This window comes from Nomia melanderi, chromosome 1, assembly GCF_051020985.1.
Source record: "Nomia melanderi isolate GNS246 chromosome 1, iyNomMela1, whole genome shotgun sequence".
Classification (NCBI taxonomy): domain Eukaryota; kingdom Metazoa; phylum Arthropoda; class Insecta; order Hymenoptera; family Halictidae; genus Nomia; species Nomia melanderi.
In genome coordinates, this window is record NC_134999.1 from 33,526,561 (window position 1) to 33,547,157 (window position 20,597).

The window sequence follows — 20,597 nt, forward strand, 5'->3', positions numbered from 1 at the left end:
AACAAACGACGACCGAAAAATTGATTTAGAACGGCAAGAAGAGAATAACCGATAGACGCCACCGGATACATTTTATTAATTTAAAAAAAATCATAATAGAACCCGCATTAAAATCACTACCAAGATAAATTCGATTCAAGAATTTACTTATTAACACCGAAATCGAATTATTTGACTAAATTATTAAAGCAAATCAGAAAATTTGAACTGAGGCACGCCATAATGGCCGTTATTCTTCTACGCAATTGCTAATTCTCGAATTTCGCGAACAATATATGATATAATTCAATATATATAAGAAAAACTATTTAAGAAAGAAGAAAACAATGTAAAAGTTAACAAACGACGATTAAAACACTGATATAAAACGGTAAAAAGAGAATGCCCGATAGACGCCACAAAAAATTCCAAGTATGAAAAAGTATAATTACTTTGAGCGAGCTCGAAACACGTCCACCCCGTTCAGTTTCCAAAAAAGAGTGACGCTGGTTCAAGCTCGAACCGGTAACGAACCGTTGGAGAAGGGGAAAGGCCCAGGCTTCTGCGCATGCCTGACAACCGCGAATTATTACGTCACTACCTAATAAATAACTAATTTTTAATTTTTTGAAGATAACACTTTCTGGTGAAATTATTTGTTTATTGCACACAGTTAGAATTATTTTATTGCAAAAAACTGACATCAACATTTCATTAAATTTAATTCCGGGAGCTAATTAGAGCAAAGAGATTAAAAGCTTCTAGAACATTCCAGGACATCTGCAGCGATTCATGTATCGATGGAGGACAATCGATCATCTCGAGTGGTAACGAAGTAGCACCTACTTTCTTTAGAGGGGTAATCCTCCTATTCATCCTGTATCTCCTCTAGAGACAAACATGGGTACTACTAATCAAACCTGCAACCGCAGACGTAACCTCTAAGCTGAAGGAAGAAAACAGCGATCATGCATCCCGGCATTGTCTCCTTCAATTAGGTGTAGGCCAAGAAGAGGATTTCCATCATCTAACATGGGATACTTTGCGTTATTTATAGTTAAACTCAAGGAAAATGACATGGATTATCAAAGGATCTTCTCTGCATTTAGGCTATAAGCTCAAATAAGAGGACAACGTATATTACGATTGGTAGCATCAGATAATTAGGTTAGGAGAAGAGGGTAAGTAGATCAAACTTGGTCTGAGTTAGGACTTCGGTTTTCTTTAATATAATTTCGCTTAAACTTAATATTACACCTATAAAAGCGCGTGTTTACTCGCAATCATAGCAACCTCAAGCGGTTGGACCCGGCTTATCCCGGCTTATCTTGAATACTATTGTTCTCTGTGAAGGATCATACCGATTTAATGCTTGTGGATTTAGCACTTACTGTCATAATATTAAACACTTTGAAATGAGGTTTTTACTGTCATAATTGAATTATATTTTTTTGTAAAGTAGAAGATCTAGCATCAGTGTTTTGACATTTGACATACATGTTTCACTTTGCAGGTCTGTGTAATTCAGTAGCTAAACGTTCTATGGCTAGTATACTGATATATCGGTGTTTCGAAGTACCAGATAGAAAATTACATTTCATCAAGGAAGGATAGGATGATCAATGATTTAAACTGAACCAACAGAAAATCTTATGGAAAGAATGTTTATGCCGATTTCGCGTATGTATCACGATGTTACTTCATTGCTGATTCAGTTCATTTTTCCATAGATGGCGCCACTATTTTAATGGTCCGATTTTGTATGTTAAATGAACCATTCCTATTCAAATATTTTTTCACTTTATTCCGCAATTACATCTTATTTTTAATTCATTGATTACATAGTTACATGGTTTCAGAGAACTCTTGAACATTAATATCATCATAGCACACTTTCGGTCACCCGATATACATTGGGATGCATCTTCAGCTGCTCAAGTCTAGAACATCTACCAACACTTGCTGCTAAAACATTGTCTTCCATCTGAGAAGTTTTCGCCTGGACTTTTTCGGAAAGTTTATCGTCTTTCGTTTGCAATTCTAGTTGCGAATAGACCTGCTGAATCATCGGAAGGACTTTGACGAAATTCAATTCTTTGTTGATCGTCTTGAGAACGTATTACGATCGAATTCCTTCTCGACAGTTAAACGGTCGCTTCCATTGATTCGGCGGTCTCTATTCTTCATACGGAGACCTGTATTTACTGCTGTGTCAGTTATACTCCGCCCCTTACGTTAGCTCCAACGGCGTTTGGTTGTAAAGTGCAGATAGGCAAGGGGACTCTTCCATTCACGACGCTAGGGGCTCGGCGTGCGCCAATAATGACCATGCGCCGAAAGTCTGGGCGGCTCGAGCATTGTGAATGGAAGAGTCCTCTTTGCACCTGTGCACTTACTTTTAAACCTAAGGCCGATGGAACTAACGTGAGAAGCCTATAGTAAATACGTCTTACGTAATTAGTGATCCGACAAGTGTAAGGATCTGGCCAGAACCTTTTGGGAACTGGTCCAAACAACTCTTGCCACAAAGTTAATTTTACTTCAACGGTTTTCTCTTTCAGGCAGTTGCTGGGCTTGTCTTTGATGGATGTCTTTTTAAAGCGGAAAAACTTTCACCTTCGTTTTTTCTCTGGATTTTTGCAACCATTCTCGAGACACTTGGATGGGCAACCTTTGCAGGGTTAGTCATAATGGATCCATATTCATGTTCTCATGTTTTATGGATTTTTTCCGTGACTTGAACCAAAAATTTCGGACATTTTCCTTAATTGTCGATGTTAATGATACGCTTGTTACCGACAAAGGGTTCCTTACGTTCTCCTGCGAAGGTATATGTTTATTAGAAGGATTTTATTTATTTATTAGAGAACATTTTAATTAAGATTAACTAATTCGTAAATGTCTTTGTAGATGTTCCGAGTAACGAATGTGTCATTGGAAATAGACACTGAGAGTGAATGAGAATAAAAAACAAAGTTTATTGTTAATTCTCGCAAACGTGAAGACCTGCAGTCAAGTAACAGCAGACTGATAACTTGTTATTCATTTTGGAAGTCGGTGCAGATTGATTCGGCTCGCCTAAGCTTGACGTCCTGCTGCAGCGTCCCTCATAATTGGTAATTATAATCCTTCAATATATTGGTACATTACTAGGGGATGATACGAGGTTGACGGACAATTTAATTCTACTTCGATACGTTTCCTAGTCCGAAATACTCGTGTAAGAATTTTATTCAACAAGATAACATTTTGAATTGATTGAATTTTGATTTACAATATTGAATTACACAGTTACTATATTTTATAACGTCTTCATTGCAGGTAGGCATTCGCTGATATAAACTTCAAGCTTTAGTGCTGGAATGGAGTTCCGAATGCTTCGCAGGAAAGAGATAATAAGATAGAAGCGGTTGAATTAAATAGCAGCTGTCGGCGCTATAGTAGAGCTGTACTACTGAAACGTCTTTAGCACTGTGGAGGAGGGATATTTCAACGATGGAAATAGTTTTTACCTAATATAATATTATAAAAAATAATTTTCATTGATTTGCGAACAAAAATTTTATTATACATTCATGGATTTATTCTGTAAATCACTATATAACATAACAATTTATAAACTTATACGTGAAACTAATGTTATTAATTATGTATTGTCTTAAATAATCATAAAGATTGTACTGCAGTAATCGATTGTTCTTTGTTTATTTAACATTTAAACCTGTATCCCATTATTCTGTAAGATTATACTTGTGATTAATATTTTAGAAAATTTGATCAATTGCAACTGAATATCATACATTACATATGCGTTTAAGTTACAATATTTTTAGTTAAATGATGTAATATTGAAATATTTAGTCTTGAATACATTAATGTGCAATATTTTAAGTTGAGATACAGCTTTTCTTTATCAGCTACGAAAGCCATTTCAATTTTAAATTACAGTTCAATATGAGAATACTGAACCCCCATTGACAATGTATATAATTTTCTTACATATAATGTAATATGATTTACGGAAAATTAATTTTTATATCTGATACGACTGAAATACTATTCTATAAAAATGTGATTCGGTAAGCGTCGCGTTTTTTACACTTGCAAAACGGTTAAACGGGACATTGTTGCCGAAGGCGAAGTCAAGGAGGCCAATGGAGTACATTCCCATCGAGGATGCTGCTAGGCTAATCGGCTGCGAGATTGTATAAAATTGTATTAAGACATTGTGCGCCGATTAAATTTTAGCTACTAAAAATGCGGTCGTCGGTGACTATATTGATGCATTGTTAAACATCAATCATACTGAAATTTATAACTTATGGAAGAGAATAAGGAATTAGATTTTGTAGTTTTACTTTGGATTTATGTTATACATATGTAGAATCTTACATTAACATAGGATTAACAATTAAATAATAGACTAAAAAACCCCCATTATCACGGGGCTGGCGCGCAATGCGTTAATAAAAAAATCAAGGTTCCTATAATATCGTCGAGTGCAAGCGGTTAAACAAGGAATTGTTTTTAATGTTGAAGTCAAGGAGGTCGCGAGTATGGTGGGGACCTTCGACCTTATAAGGACAGTCTTGACAGCGGAGAGCTCAGTTCGCCGCGAACTCTTGAACTGTGAGGATCGGGGAGGACCAGCAGACCCTCCTGGACTATCCTGGACTATCCTGGACTATCCTGGACTATCCTGGACTATCCTGGACTATCTTGGACTATCTTGGACTATCTTGGACTATCTTGGACTATCTTGGACTATCTTGGACTATCTTGGACTATCTTGGACTATCTTGGACTATCTTGGACTATCCTCGTCTACCCTGGAGTATCCTGGAGTATCCTGGACCTCTCTGGGCATCAGTGGTCTACTCCTACCTTCACTCTGAGGCACTGGTGACCACTACCGACTACCACCGATCAGTCGAGATTAATGCAGATCCATGGTGGCCAGTACTGGTGAATGCCAACGAGTGGTCCTCGGCTCCTCCTAAGCTATGTAACGATTGCGAACAGCGATCGGTGAGTCGCATGCTCTTTTCTTTCACTCCAGTCGCCGATCATGTCGTAGGGCGAATGGTCCGTAACGGCACCGGTGGCTGGTGGTACCATTTTAGTAGTTTTTGATTTTGAGTGCAGTGACCTCGGATATGCCTCTCGAGGCATACCCGAGAGTAGTAGCATTTATTAATTTATTTCTTAGATAGGATAGGGTTTTCTTGTACATCGCGTTTAACGTTAACTGCAAATTAGCAACAATGCTCTGACTTTTTATCGGATTACGAGCAACGTAACTTTACTTTGTAGTTTCGTATATAAGACATAACACAACCTTCAACATTGAATATTAAGATAATATGACTGAGAACTTAGTGGTGCATTAATTGTATCAATAGGTTCGGTCTAATTCTCTATTCCTACATTTCGACTAAGATACAATCGATTGAAATGATTGACTATTCGCGTTAAAGTTTATTTTTTCGCTGGAATATCACAGTAAATATCGTACAAAAAAACATTTCGCGACGGGTAGGTCTCTGAATCGAAGCAACCACCTTGTAATACATTCTTCTGATATTAGAAACAGCTGCTTCGACAAGGGGATCACCTGAGGATTTTTGAAAATGTGTTAAAAGTTCAAAATAGATTCATTCTTATTGAAATTTTACTAAAAGTCTCATTTCCATTAAATTTCAATTTCTCTTATTCTTTTTTTGCATATTACAATATTCATATATTAGTAGACTTACCATTTATAAAATTAGACAATTAAATTCTTAATTCTGAGTCAATTATAGTCATTGTTGAAAAGCAAAGAACTTTAGTCCGTCAGAAAAATCAGAAGCTAACATGATTTTATAGCTAGGATTTTCAGGATATTGTTTCCATGTTCGTTGCTCGATCTCTCTCACGTGCCCAGGTGCTACTTGGGAGGGTGAGAGCAATGGGCATGATGAAATTGTTATTATTTAATCATGTGAGCGATGGGCAATGGCTAACGTATTATGCACGACGTATTATCCACTTGTGTGTGTGTGGTTAGGAAGTGGAAATGCGTCGGACTTTATAATATCATGAATACTCTTTATACGTATATATTCCAGTTACTGTAAATGAAATAAATAAATTGTTTGTGGAATATATACGCACATTTCCTTATTCCCTTACTCAGTAGAGTACGAATATTAACATATTAGAATACTTTGATCGTCCATATGTTACCAAATGACATAAAGAACAGTAGAATTATTTTAATTTCAATGAATTGTTCCTGCCAAGTAAAATATTTTCTCAAAGATCGTTAGCCATTGCCAGTCGATTTCAGGAATTGATAAATTAGAGTATGAATGTGGTTGTTAGCGAACGTCCCTGGACGTTCTCTCTAGACGTTAGGTTCATTCGCACCCGGGTGCATCAGTGGCAATCGTGGAATGATGTGTGTTTGTGAGAATGAGTCTTTTGCCCCTTTTCTAAATATAGCTATAGGTAGGCAGGTAGCATACTCTCTGGAATGAATGTTAGATTTAAGTAGGCAGGGGCCGGTACTGGCCTTCGTTTCTGCACGATGGTCAGTTACCGGGGAACTTGAATAATCGGTTCAAAGTTGATAGCAAAACGGAGCATGCCGTTTGCTGATCAGCCTTGATCTCGACTTTTCAAGTTCCACGTAGATACCGCGATCGCGATCGGTATCAGGCGCGATTAGGCGAAACGTTCGAAATTGCTCGATTGCACTGTCGAATGGTCGATGGCTGTTCCCGAGCCATTGGCCATTCGCTATCGAGCAAGCTCAGGGTTTCAGAAATGGCGGACTGCCGAAGAAAAGAAGAGGCGTATGCCGAAGAGGCCCCGACAAAATGTCGCTCAAGAGGGCAACTATTAATGGCGCTCCATCTTAGCATGGAGATGGAGCGTCATTTTATGTTACTACTTTGTCACTGCACTCACTTTAGCTTCAGTAGAAATAGTAGTAGTAGTAGTAGGAAAGTAGTTGTAGTTGAATCGGGCTGGCCATAGCCGCCCCAACGTCCAGCAATGAGCATTTCGCGATTTTTAATTAGCGTTGCTAGACAAACATTCCGGTTTGAATTAGACTTCCGAATGATATAATCGCGATTTCGATTAGAGTAGTTTTTAATACTTGTCTTTTGATATTGCTTTAAAAGTAGCTTTCCATATTACAATCATCGATCGCGTTTGATTTTAATACCGTTAAATATAAAGCGTAATTATGTTAACTACCACAAAGTTCTGTTAATTTTGAGATAGCGTTGCGAATAATTGAATAAACGCGTTTGATAGAACGTAATTTATTAGATACAATGTTCATTTATTAAAGTAGCGTCGCGAAGTCGATAGATCGCGTTCTTCTTAGTGTCGCGACAATGATTTTTCGCGTTGTCTTAGAGTTGCGTTGTACTAAATGCTCAAAAATATGCTGGTACCATAAGAACCACAAGGCAGTTTGCAATAATTACTGCAAACAGTGGTTCTTCGCGGCTAAAATAGCTGCGAACTACTGCCCACAACCAGAACGCCTGCCCCACGTTCTATCATGTAGCGTTGCGAATAATGAAATTGGTGCACGCGAGTTATTCATTTCGTATGAAATAAATTAGAGTTGCGATCGATACTGAAACCCCCGCGTTTTAATTTTATATTTCTAAAGTAGCGTTGCGATTAATTATACAGTTTTCGCGTTTCTTATTGAGACCTTTGCATATTTTATTAACGTGGCGAACAGTAATGCACCTCTCGCGTTTATTATTGAAATATTTGTACATTCTTTAAATTAGTGTTGCGAAAGAGATGGTCCACTCCCGCGATTTTTATAGCACGTATAATAGAGAGTGGACAGTCCCATTTTTTTAACATCCCTCCTTATATTTTAATATCCCTGTAGTAGAATAAAATTTACTATCTAATAAGTGAGTTTTTGTTGCAGAGAAGCTTGAGAGGAATATGAGATGCAATTGTATGGTGAGAATGGTATCTATATTAATTTTAATTTACTTTATTTAATCCATGGTGCTTCTGTTTCAGGAAATATTAAGAAGGTTTTAGGATTTAGGCTAAATTTCTTAAATTATATTCACTTACTAATCGAGTAAGACAATTTCTGTTGCAGGTAGGACTGAGGGGATTAGAAGATTCTACTTCTATGGGGGTAGAGCATAGAAGCAACCATTTAACGTGCAATCTTGCTGCTCGAAGAATACGCTCGGTAAAAAGTTCCTTTCCTTTTTCCCTCCATCTACTTTAATGTCAGTATAATTTTATTTTCAGCTTAATTTAATTGTACTTCTGATTTACATAACTTTAATCGTTTTGTTGCAGACGGTAAAATATGTTACTACACAAACGCTTCTGTATCTTTTAATTAACATCTACTTATTTCAGTTCCTACCATAATCAATTTATAATCTAATTGTAATCTAATGTTAGTTTGTCATCGATGTATTATTCATTTCCCCTTAATACAATTTTTATTTTGTGTTACTGTGGCTAATTTACAATTCCCTTGTTGCCATTTTACAAATATTTCAGAATAGACTCAAGAAAGGAGACAGCCGCCGAGGGATTAGTATAACATTAAGAGAGATAGAATAAGTGCGTTAAACATAAGTCTTAGATTTAGAAAGGGAGGTCGGTGGAATTCAATGTCCACTCACCTCCCAGGGTCCCTCGCAGCAACCTCCACGTGGTGGACCTGGAAACTAGTAGCATCGCCGAAGAGTAGCTTCTATCGAGGGTGTTGCTAGACCAATAGCTGCGAATTGTGTAAAATATGCCGAGTAGTTATTCTTTAGCTTCATTCTCACTTCGCTCGTTTCCATCTATCCGGTTCGCTTGACCATGTTTGCAAGTGCATCGGGCCGTGTGACGCCGGTCGGTCTGCAGTTCACGTACCTCGGTGTTCGGCCTCGCGAGTAAGATCATGACGGCCACACCGTGGGCCGGGTGTTCGCGCCGACGACCCACGGCACTGCTCTTCCTAGGATCCTACTACTTCGTAATCCGCCCCTAGTCCTGTGGCCTAGCCACAGGGCCGGGCGTCGGGAAGTTAACGGGCGCCTAAGAAGAGTACGTCGTCGTCCGCTGATCCGAAAGAGGACGAGCATCGTAACTCGGGATTGTGGTCTGGCCGGTTGATCGCGGTTTGCTCGCGTCACCCTCCTTTTTCAATCAGAGACTTCTTCTCTGATTTCTCCAATCGCCGAATCAAGGACTTCTTCCTTGATTCGCTCCCTTCGCTTCTTGGTCCGATAATTGCTCGGCATATCTGCGACCAGTGCGTAGTTTCATGCGGCGAAACTAAGTTAGAATTAAGATTGTATCCCCTAACTTTGCTTTGCTGAATCAGAGACTTCTTCTTTGATTCGAATGACCGAATCAAGGACTTCTTCCTTGATTCTCTCCCTACACTGCGATGATTGTATAATATAAGTAATGCGTTGAGCGTGAACTAAGTTAGAATTAATCGTGCGAAAAAAGACGTCGATCATCCGCTCTAGGATACATCATTTCAGGCCCAAGGAAGAAGACATCGATCGTCCGCCGTGGGATACATCGCTTCATTTACTAATTATCCTATATTAATCCCATATTACTATTTATTGCTATGTATTCTTGCATTTCAGTACAGACTCAAGAAAGAAGACAGCCGCCGTGGGATTATTATTAAGTGCGATACCGATAAATGCGTTTAGAATAAGATGTAGAGTTAGGAACGGAGGTCGGTGGAATTGAATTTCCACCCACCTCCCAGGGTCTCCTCGCAGCAACCTCCACGTGGTGAGACCTGGAAACTAGCATTATTGTCGATAGAATAATTCTTATCGAGGATCGTGCTAGGCCAATCGCTGCAAAATTGTATGATGCATGTCACAGTATGCCGAATAGTTATTCTCTTGTTTCACCTCCTTTTTCATCGAAGACGTGTTCTGTTACTTCTGTCATTTACTGATCAAGGACTTCATTTTCGATTCATTCCTTTTCCTTTCTTTGTCTGATAATTCTTCGGCATTTGTGGAGCTTCCATACATTGTTGAAAATGAAAATAAATCTCTTTTAAGTTAGGTATGATCAATGCACCTTCTTTTTTTTATTTCAGTGTAGCATGTGTTCCTTTACCTACAACGAATAATTCTTGCCATTCTATGTGCAGTGTATAGTGCACATTGCGGCAAGAATTATCTGCTCCTGAGAAACTACGGTTTTTAATGATGGCGTCATCCGTGGCAAAACGCTCAAACTCGTAGCCATATGTTACCGATATGGGTGTTCACAAGGATTGAATGTGGCGCCATCCGTGACAGAACCCGGAAACTGTTTGACAAATGTTACCGATGAAGTAATTCGTTCGGATTGACTGCTGGCGCCATCCATGGCAAAACGCTCAAACTGGTAGACAAATGTTACCGATGTCTAAATTGACTGGTATTGACTGTGGCGCCATCTGTGAAAAAATGTTCAGACTGGTAGACAACTATTACCGATGTGGGAGTACAATCGGTATAGCTTGTATCCTTATTCGTTATATATAATTATAATATTCACTGTATTATTATATTGAAATATTTTTATTAACCAATTTCTATAATGTCTTAGTTCCAACTAACTATTGTTTAGTTACTATTTTAGAACGATAAAATGTGTTATCAACGAATAAAATCCGACCATATATCATTCCTTGTCCTACTCTTTACCTTCTTACGAAACGCAATCAATCCATCCGAAAATCGCTAATATCTCATTAATTCGACCGCGAATACAACCGAAATTATTACATAAATTTTGCTACAAGTCTTCTCTAATTTCCTCGAGCATAAACGTTCACGAGTTCTGTCTACGAAGTAAGAAAATTAATAATATCCTGAGCGCCTATCAAAATCTCTTAACTTAATTTAGGACGGTGCTCCAAAGGATCCTTGATAAATAATTACCGCGTAACAAAATCTTATCAACATTGACATAGAAAACAAGCGCGAGGTCCATTCTACATTTTTTAGTTTGAAATGTTCGTCAGTTGTTACTGGGCGTCGAGTTATTAATTAATTTTCCAGCGATTGTACGAAGCTTAGCAGAGTCCATTTTGTGTCTTTCTCCTTCTCCCGCCAAATTATCTATCTATCCTTGTTGGATAACTCTTTAGTCCTGATGCTTCACGAGTAGGTACCAGGGACTGATGAGATGCTTTTTCGTAGTAGGTGGCATCGGGATTTCTCTCTCTGTCCTTGTTGCACACTGTCTCTGTCCTTGTCTTACACATTACGTGGTAGGAAGAAACTCTCCTAAGTTTTCACCGCTAGATGGCGGGTCGGTTTCTTGTCACCAAAATTCTCTGTCCTTGTCTCGCTCATTCTGCAAATAGGGGAAAACGTTCGGCTGCTAGTAGAACTAGTTCCATTTAATGTTTACTGTTTTAGTGATATTTTAGATGCGAGTATAATTTAGAAATAAGGTTTACAATAGGTTATAACGAGAGGAAAGTAGCAATGTTTAAAAATTAATGATATTTATGTAAATATCGCAAAGAATAGCTTGTTCAAATTCAAGCACGTTTTCTACAACAGTATTGCAAATTGGTCAGCAATTCTAGGTAATCAGAGCACGTTACAAGTGCATGTTGATATTGTAGTCCATACAGTGATTAAGTTTGCAATTTAAAAGATGCAAGCAGGCGGTACTACAATGAGAGCATTGTTCTCATGTAAGTATTTAAATGATTATTTCAGGTATGAAATTTGGTATCAGTCTTTTTAATTCCACTGCATTTTACAGCTCGTATTTGGTTGAAGACTCCATCAATTCAATGTACAGCCGGAGTGAAGTCTTTTACACCTCCAAAATCATTTACAGGTATACAAAGCAATTAGTAAATACAAATGAAAGTCAACAATGTTAATACAGACTATATGTTGCAGACATTGAGTATCCTGAACGGAAGAAGTTGAAAGTTATGTTGAAAGTACCGCAGTATCCACCAAGCATTTCCCCTTTTACAATGCAAAAGAAATTAAAATTAATGCGTGGTCCTGAACTCTATCATAACACACTTTTGCATAAGCAGTATGGGATAATAGTAAGAATGCTGATATCATAAGATACAGACCTATGTATTTCTGTATGTGTAAAATTGCAGGCTACAGCTGGAGGTAGAGTAAAATACAACCATATGGAAGTAATACGTTACACACTCCTCAGGACAGTCTTTGCACAGAACAAAGACGCATTTGCGATCTGGAGAATTCCAGGTCCTTGGCAACCAATTTCACAGAGGGTACGCAAATATTTATATCAGAGTTTTCAGTAAGAATTCAGGAGACATTAGGATTGTATTTATCTAATAATTTCTATGAAACACAGAGTCTGGGATCACGGTTGGGAGGTGGCAAGGCTGATATAAAATTCTATGTAACACCTGTAAAGGCAGGACAAGTTCTTGTGGAAGTAGGAGGTCCATTCGAATACTTTGAGGTAATAAAAATTTTGCTTAATATTCCACGACCTATAAAATACAATACCATATGGTTGCTTTAGGTAAAAAAGGTCCTCGCCGATATCGCAAATAAAATGCCGTTTGCTGCCAGAGCGGTCAGTCAAGAAATACTAGATACAATAGCGGCGAGAAAAAAGCAGATCGAAGTGGAGAACCAAAATCCTTTTACTTGGAAATATATAATACAAAACAATATGCTTGGCTGTCACAGGTGGATATCGAAGTACGACAGACGGTGGTTTAATGAATACATGTAAATATTAAAAATTCTTGTAAATTATAAAATAAATGATAGACATTGAACGAACTATTCGCTGTACGTTTCTTTTGTCCACGGACCTGTTCTATAAAAATATATCACTTACCTGATTATAAGAGGAGTAGACACAAATCATCATTGCAACCATATCTCTTCGCGTATCAATTCTTCATATTCGAGAGATGACTCTCAGTCACCATTTAATTTGATATAGTAGAATTATAAGATCATATATAATATTAAGCTGTGCATAGTGCATCGATATGTGAAATATTGGAGTAAAATAGCTTTGTTTCTTGATTTATGTATGTTTTCTCATTGGTTGGTTCCAAATAACGTCGTCTATATCACACCGGAGAGTATCGAATATTTTCGAGTGCAAAGGGTTAAGAATTGATACAACAATATTGAACAGGAACTAAAGGACAGGAGGAACAGGGTAAATAAGAACAATCAGTAAAAACAACGTGTTACAATTACAATATTTTATATATCTTTGATGACGGTTTGGTGGTAACAACAGGTAAATACTACATATTGTACATTGAGTAGGCGATAGTCGTATCTTATTGTTTAATTAGCGTACCGATTACGCCGGTGCCAAATGGCGATGTCCACGACGGCGACGACAAGCAACACCAACGACGGGGCGAGGGGCGGTGAGGACAGTGCGATTATAACAGGGGCAGCAGCAACAACAACAATCTCAATAACAATAACAATAACAGCAACGATGAGTTACGTGATCAATAGAATATAAGGGACAAATAGAATCGTCGCGATCAAATAATACAGTAAGAGTATAATCACTTGGCGGTGAATGGATCCGCACGCGAGCGAGATCGATGGTATCCAATCGTTTATCGTTAATTCGTACCTGCTCTCTGCGATCGTCAGCGTTGCAAAGATGAATCGCGTAAAGCGTTACCAGCTGTTTCATCGCGAATAAAAAGATTCGTCTCAATGTTAAAGATATGACCGAAGATATGAGTACGCGATCGTACGATCGCCGTTAGACAATTCATAAATAAAGGGCAATTGACGTTCGTAAAGATTCACACCTCTTAACGCTCCACACGGAATCAAGCTTCGCGCCAGCGATAAACGTAACCGCAGATTGTTCGCGATTAATGGCTAAACGGGGTCCTGGACGTCGTCGTCGTCACCGTCCCCGTCGAGGCTGTTGCCATTCGCCTCGCCGATCATTCGCGTATCATAGTCCCGCATTTATCACACTTAAACGTAGATATACAGAGCGACGACATCTTGTGTCTTTGAGGAATGTGTGTGAATGCAGAGTCAGCATCGCGACGCGATATATTCTATTACAATATACTGTATATGTATATATTTATAATATATATATATATTTATATATATAATATAATCATCCTCCCTGATCAGTGGGAACTTATCAAAAATAAAAAAAGGGGGGAAAAGAGAGACCGGCAGTATCGACTACGGGGCAGGCACCCCCGCCGCTCGAAGGCTCGAGTGAGTTTCCTCGACTACCAAAAAAAATAAAAAAAAAAAAACCACCTCGAGAGAGAGCGTGTCGTCGCTTCGAGAATTCGGTGCAGCGAGTCCGACGCGTTTTTCCTGACTCGTTCTTCCACGATCGCGTCGGGGAATCGTCACGCTTCCACCGGCGACCGTGGAAGTTGACTCGAGAAACGCGTCCCTGAACTTTCAACGGCGAAATCATCGGCGAGAAATGATCGAGCGAGCAACCAACTTGCGGACAAACCGGGTCGAGGGAAACGACGCCCGGCGCCGCCGTCTTCGGAGGACGTTCAACCCTTGCGAGCGAGGCACCTCGATGCAAGATGGACGCTGAGTAAATCGATAGTTTCACTTTTGGATTTCTCAATGATACGTAATTTACACCTTTGCACTCTAGAAGTTTTCTAGAAATATTCAACAGCTGAGATGCGAATGGCATTCTTTTGAACTGCGTTGACGAGTGTCGCATGTAAATTCAGGAACGGAAGTACTTTTGATATTTTATGTATCGATGCATTGTAAGTTTAATATTAAGTATCAAACTCTGTAAATTTGCTGTGTCGATTCAATTGGCGACAGAGGTGTACGGAGTGCAGAGGGTTAAAGTTCGAGATATTCTTGTAAATGATACGCGATGATCTTTAACATAGTCCATGCCAATGGAAATTTCGGGTATATTTGCTTGCAATGCACTGATTCTTTAACACTAGAACCACCGAGCAGTTAAACTGTTCTGTAGAAACTTCAACAGTGCAGTTATTGAGACTTCAGCTTGCAATTCACTTTGTGCACTGCTAAACCAGTTTCTCTAGTACTTTTTCAAAGCATCTGTGATCTGTTGAATAAGTGGAAAAATGAGGTCAGGTCATTTTGACCCATCCAGTGGTTCTAGCGTTAAATGATAGATTAAGCGACATTCAAGCTTTCACTGATTTCTAATATTTATCATATTATTCCTTTACGTTTCTGTTGTTCCACGATATGTAACATTATGCTTCGACACGTGTCTGGCAAAAGTTTCCTTCGAAAAATTGTACCATGAATGGCACACGTGGCATGGAGCGTGTTAACGAACGACTCAGCGTTCGCTGGCCAAGGGTTGAAAGCCTCGGTCGAGAAAAGAAGTGGAAACGATGCCTGGATACACGTATATATACAGTTGGGCCAGAGCTGGAGGAAATAGTATTCTAAGTAAAAAATAGTAACTGTAACGATCATTTGTTTGTACGTCGATAGTGTATGACGGTGATATCGGGGCGGTTTCGCTTTTCTCTTGTCCTGCAATCGCGGCAAGCGAACATTCATTCGAACAGCAACCAAATACACCTGCGACGCTTCTCGCGCTTAGCTCGTTCGTTAGCACATTCACTACCAGCGCTAATTTCGGTGACAGTCTCATAAATTATAATATTCTCATCCAATGAAGCTAAAGAAAATATTAGAAAAATGAAACTGAAACGAGTGACTGAGTTCCTAAATATAATTTAGTTCATAATATCTAATAACAATGTTTATAGAATTCACTTCATTTTCATTGTGCAAAATGCAGAATTACAATCATCAGAAATATATGATGGTAGTGAACGTGTTAACGCGATCACTGTATTCGAAGTCTGGAAACATCTTTCTTCCGGTTCTCGCGCTTAGCTCGTTCATTAACACATTCACTACCAGCGCTAATTTCGGTGATAGTCTCATAAATTATAATATTCTCATCCAATGAATCTAAAGAAAATACTAGAAAAATGAAACTGAAACGAGTTACTGAGTTCCTAAATATAATGTAGTTTATAATATCTAATAACAATGTTTATAGAATTCACTTCATTTTCATTGTGCAAAATGCAGAGTTACAACCGTCAGAAATATACAACGCTGGTAGCAAATGTGTCAACGCGATCACTGTATTCGAAGTCTGGAAACATCATTTGTTTTCCGTTTCTCGCGCGAAGAAACGCCGCACGCGACAATATCCGCGCGACACGGCTACTCAGAAGCTCTCCACTATTTTCTATCGTAAATACTATTCATTCCCCATGCCCGCGCGACTTTCCCCTGTCCGCGGGATCGCGAGGTCCTCGCGATCGTCCGCGGAAACGAAGGGACGTTCACTGGGGACGTGGTTCTCCGGCGTACGATTGATAATAAATAGTTAGCGCGGTGTCTCACTCACGGTAACTCGATATGATTGATTCGTCTGACGTTCCACCATCCCGCTGACGAGGAAGGGGAGTCTCTCTTCCGCTCCCCGATCACGAGGAAAGTTGAACGGGCCGCGGGCGGGGGCGATTCATCCGCGGCGCTCCGTTCCGTCCCGCTTCGTCCGCGCCCGACGATTCCAGGATAATTCGTGTAACCTCGGCCGGAAGGCAACGTAGATCGCGCGCGTCGCGTCTTTCGCTCGGCAATGCGTCGGTCGGTGCGTTAACGCTATAAGACTAGAATTTCTCGGCGGGGTGTGTGTATCTTACGTCGCGACGTCTCCGGCGCTCTTTAACCCGTTGCAGTCGCCTCGGCGGACGATGGAAACGACGTCGAGTGGAACCGAGCGATCTCGTTCTCTCTCACGCGATTATTTACAAGATTACAATAAACACGCACGGTGCAATCGAAAAGTACCACGAACGCTTTCACCCGCGGAAAGACGAGTAGAACCAAAGTCGCGAGAAACGCGGAGACACGGAATCCGGTCCGTCCGACGAAATGAATCCGGTTGACGGCTGTCCTCTAAGGCTGTACGAAGCTCGTTGAAAGCCTGCTTTCGCGAAACGCGCGAGGCCTCGAGCGTTCGGACGTCGAAGCTCGACGATGTCCCGCGGAATAGAAATCTACGGACGCGTCGGATGACGGAGGTACGGCGGGAAATAAATTAGAACGAAGTCGTAGGACCGCAAGGGGTTAACGTGCGCGGCCAGCGTCGACGTGGCTCGACGCGCTCGAGGCGTCTCTGTCGCTTCGCGCTCGTCAACGTTAACATATCACTATGTCCCACGCTCGACGTGCTCTAACACACAACTTACGGATACATACATACTTAGACACGTAGCCCTTAGATACCTATGTGAGATAGGGTGCGAGTCGCGGATCCATAGATCACCGCAAACTCCTGCTGGCTGTGATCGCGTGCAACGGCGAGGCGCGCGATTGGATTCGCAACGGGAAATCGAACCGGTGCGGAAGAACGAACGCTGTCCGAAGGGTGTGCGTGTGTCTCGCGTGATCCCTTTCTCTCTCTCTCTCTCTTTCTCTCGTGTTCTCGCGGACAACACACGGAAGAAACACGCAGTCGATTCTCGCTACGAGTACTCCGGGAATTGGAGGAACCGTGTCGGTACACCGTTGTCGCTCGTGAATCGATGCCGACATTTTCATCGTCGACGCTAAGGTAGAAATTATTTACACCAAGGTAGGCTTGAACGGGAAGCTACGTTCGCGCGGAATGATTTAAAGAAATGATTCTCGGCGTGATGTCGAGAACGACGTTGAACGCAGGATTCAACGGTGTACGCAGGTTTCCTCCGCTGTTGCGGGCGACGATGGAGATAACGATGGCACGGATATGATTCACGGTTACATTCTCGCTCGAAGATGGCACGTGCTCCGATTCTATCTCGCGTGGATCGCCGGCACGCGTTCGGACGATCGCGGAATCCAATCGACGGGGCTGAGTCGTAATTAAAAGCGATAGCATCTCGGGCCGCCGCGAGCTATAGACTAGCGTTTCCTCATTTCCTGTTCGCCGATCCTCCAATTTCCAAGGTACACGTTCCCGCGATTCTCTCGGACCTGCTGCCTCTTTCGTCCCGACACGGGCTATCCGATGGAGTATCGTTAGCTCGGCTATGAGTAGAAAATGAGCAGGGAAGATCGTTGGCCGGGATTTTCCCCTGCGACGCTCGGCTATTTTGCTCCTCGTATACGTGAAACGAGAAAATGCGTTCGTTGTACGACAGCGGAGTAACCGCGTATGCGTGTGGTCGAAGGAAACCGATCGAACCGAGAACGCCAGTGAGAAGTTTTGCACGTGGCCCCGCGTTCGCGTCTCCGCTCGGCTCTGTCGAGCGAATATGATCATTTCTGCGCGCGGTTCTTCGTTCCACGCACGGACCCGTTTACCGTTGGATCCGTCCGAGTCCGTAATTAACGTGCGCTAAGTCGCTAGATCGCGGTTTATATATATAATATATATATGTACACAGTCTTACAAAGCAAAATTTACAAACATTACGACGTACGGTCGATCGAATAAATATTATACGTCTCCTCTGGCGCAGATCGGAAAAGAAAATGGCCGAGCGGCCGCGCGTGTTCGCCGCGGGATCGATCTCGGCGATGCTCGAAATAACTGGGAAGACTCGGCGAGCGATTTCAATGGGAACTCACGATGAGCGCGCACGGTCGACGAAAACATTGAAAAGCCTGTACCGTTTAAGGACGATCGCGGTGAATAGAGGAAGGGGGAGGGGGTGGGTGGGTGGGATGGACGCCATCGAGACCTCCGAAAGACGGAGGACCCGGAAAAGAAAGAGGAAAGCTCTACCCGTTGCCTCGACGAGGAGGCCGTCGAAGCAACCGAGATCGATCCGGAGACAAAAGCCTCGGTTTTTGTTCGGCCACTTTTTGGTGAATGCCCTGTCGCGAGCAACGGGAACGAGACGGATCCGTCCGGCCGTCGCGAACAGAGGGCTTGAGCGAGAGATCGATAGTGCACGGAGGCGGAAGCGAGGATCGCCGGTCGATCGATCCGCGGAGGGGGACAAAAAAAAAGAAAGAAAAAAAAGAACAACGAGAAGAAAGCTGGTCGAATCGAGCGCGCGATCTACCTACCCCACCGGCCACCGACGATCACACCTTTTTCGTTTTAAAGCCTCTGCGAGTATGTGTATGCGTGTATAGTCGACGGAAGCTGTACAGTGTTTGAACCCCTGGGAACATTATCCGCTGAGAAATCCCGTGTTCCCGTTAAACAGAAGAAGTCGCGACGGGATTTCTCTTTGTCTGTCTCAGGCCTTTTAGTATTCTAGCGTACAAAAGGTATACCGAATGCGATCCTGAGATATCGAACGTCCAGCGGCGGGGCGCGCCGCGTTCCCGGCCGCCCCGGCGGAGCCGTCCACTCTATATACTCTACGTCTTCCGCTGATTATACCTGTTACGAGAGAACGCGTATTTAAGTGTGTGTCGATGCGTTTTGCGCGATACTCTTGATGTGCTGCTAGGAAGCTGACTAGATTATAGCCTAGAATACGAAACGACCGGACGGCGGCGACGGCGGCGGCCGGCCGGGCTCGGCCCTCTCGATGTAAACGTGCTAATGGCGATAGAGAGGAAGCGGAGAGACGTGGACGCGAGCTCGGCCGCCGCGCTCCCGGCGAGAAAGGATCATCCGCCGGCGTTCCGTATCGACGTTGACTACTCTCGGCCTTCTCGAAGGCCGCACGCCTTCACCTAGGCGTTCGACTCCTTCAGGTTGTCGAAGTACTGCATGATCTGGTTGTAGTCCATGCCTAGATTCAGGTCGTCCAACGCCACCGACTCCTCCTGCTCCTGGGACGAGGATGAGGAGGAGGAGGAGGAGGACGAGGATGACGAGGACGGCGACGAGTTAGGCGGTGACGAGGACGATGAGGCTACGGTCGGGCTTGACACGTTCATCGATGATGCGACCGCCGTGGTCGAGAACGACGAGAACATCGGGTTACCGACGATCGTCGCCCTCTTCACCTCCCTCGCTCTCGCGTCCTTCGAGTGCCTGTTGTCATCGTGATTCACTAGCTCGACGAACTCCTCCTCCTCCGCCGCGCCGATCTCTTTCGGGCTACCTACTCTAGCTTTACCGTGCGATGGCTTGATATGATGGATCTGCTTGCTGTGCCGCTGGTTGTTCCCGTGATGGCTTCCGGCCGCGCTGCCGCTCGACGCTCTGTGCCGGTGCTTGCGCGGCGTCTCCGGCAGCCGCACGATCACGCCCGTGTTCCTGTGCGGCGGCACCGGCGGCTTGTAGTCGTCGTTGCCGTTGTTGTTGTTGTTGTTGTTCGTGGACGTGGCGATCGTGGCCGCGGTCGTGTTCATGCCGGTCGAGACTGGAACTCCGTGCGGCGGCAGGGGCGGCGGAATGTCGTCGTTACTGTGACAGGGATTCCTCGTTAGAATGCGCGAATGATAATTGCCAGGACGATTGACCCTTTGCACTCGACAGTTTTTCAATGGAAATGCGCAATATTTCTTGAGAAGAACACTCGTTTACATTGAATTAAGGAACGTATTTTGACTATTTCGCATTTCGATGCATTGCATGAAGCATAATGTTATACAGGATGGACCGAGAATGATCAACTTAGATTATTC

General features: G+C 42.2%; 2 protein-coding genes across 3 annotated transcripts in view; one reads left to right on the forward strand and one right to left on the reverse strand.

Annotated features, from left to right (window-relative positions):
• Window positions 1-11,362: 11,362 nt before the first annotated feature.
• Window positions 11,363-12,794, forward strand: LOC116432129 (mitochondrial ribosomal protein L16). Its single transcript, XM_031988518.2, has 6 exons — window positions 11,363-11,698; window positions 11,770-11,847; window positions 11,913-12,070; window positions 12,131-12,268; window positions 12,355-12,465; window positions 12,529-12,794. Exons 1-6 carry the CDS (start codon window positions 11,659-11,661, stop codon window positions 12,742-12,744), a joined length of 741 nt encoding a protein of 246 aa, XP_031844378.1. The 5' UTR covers window positions 11,363-11,658; the 3' UTR covers window positions 12,745-12,794.
• A 422-nt stretch (window positions 12,795-13,216) lies between these two features.
• The window catches only part of dtn (transmembrane protein 132C dtn), an 84,871-nt gene continuing 77,490 nt past the window's right edge, over window positions 13,217-20,597 (reverse strand). For both annotated transcript variants that reach the window (XM_076372168.1, XM_076372164.1), the window contains exon 10: window positions 13,217-20,376. In XM_076372168.1, the coding sequence (XP_076228283.1) occupies window positions 19,698-20,376 (679 nt within the window). In that variant the 3' untranslated portion in view covers window positions 13,217-19,697. The remainder of the gene's footprint in view (window positions 20,377-20,597) is intronic.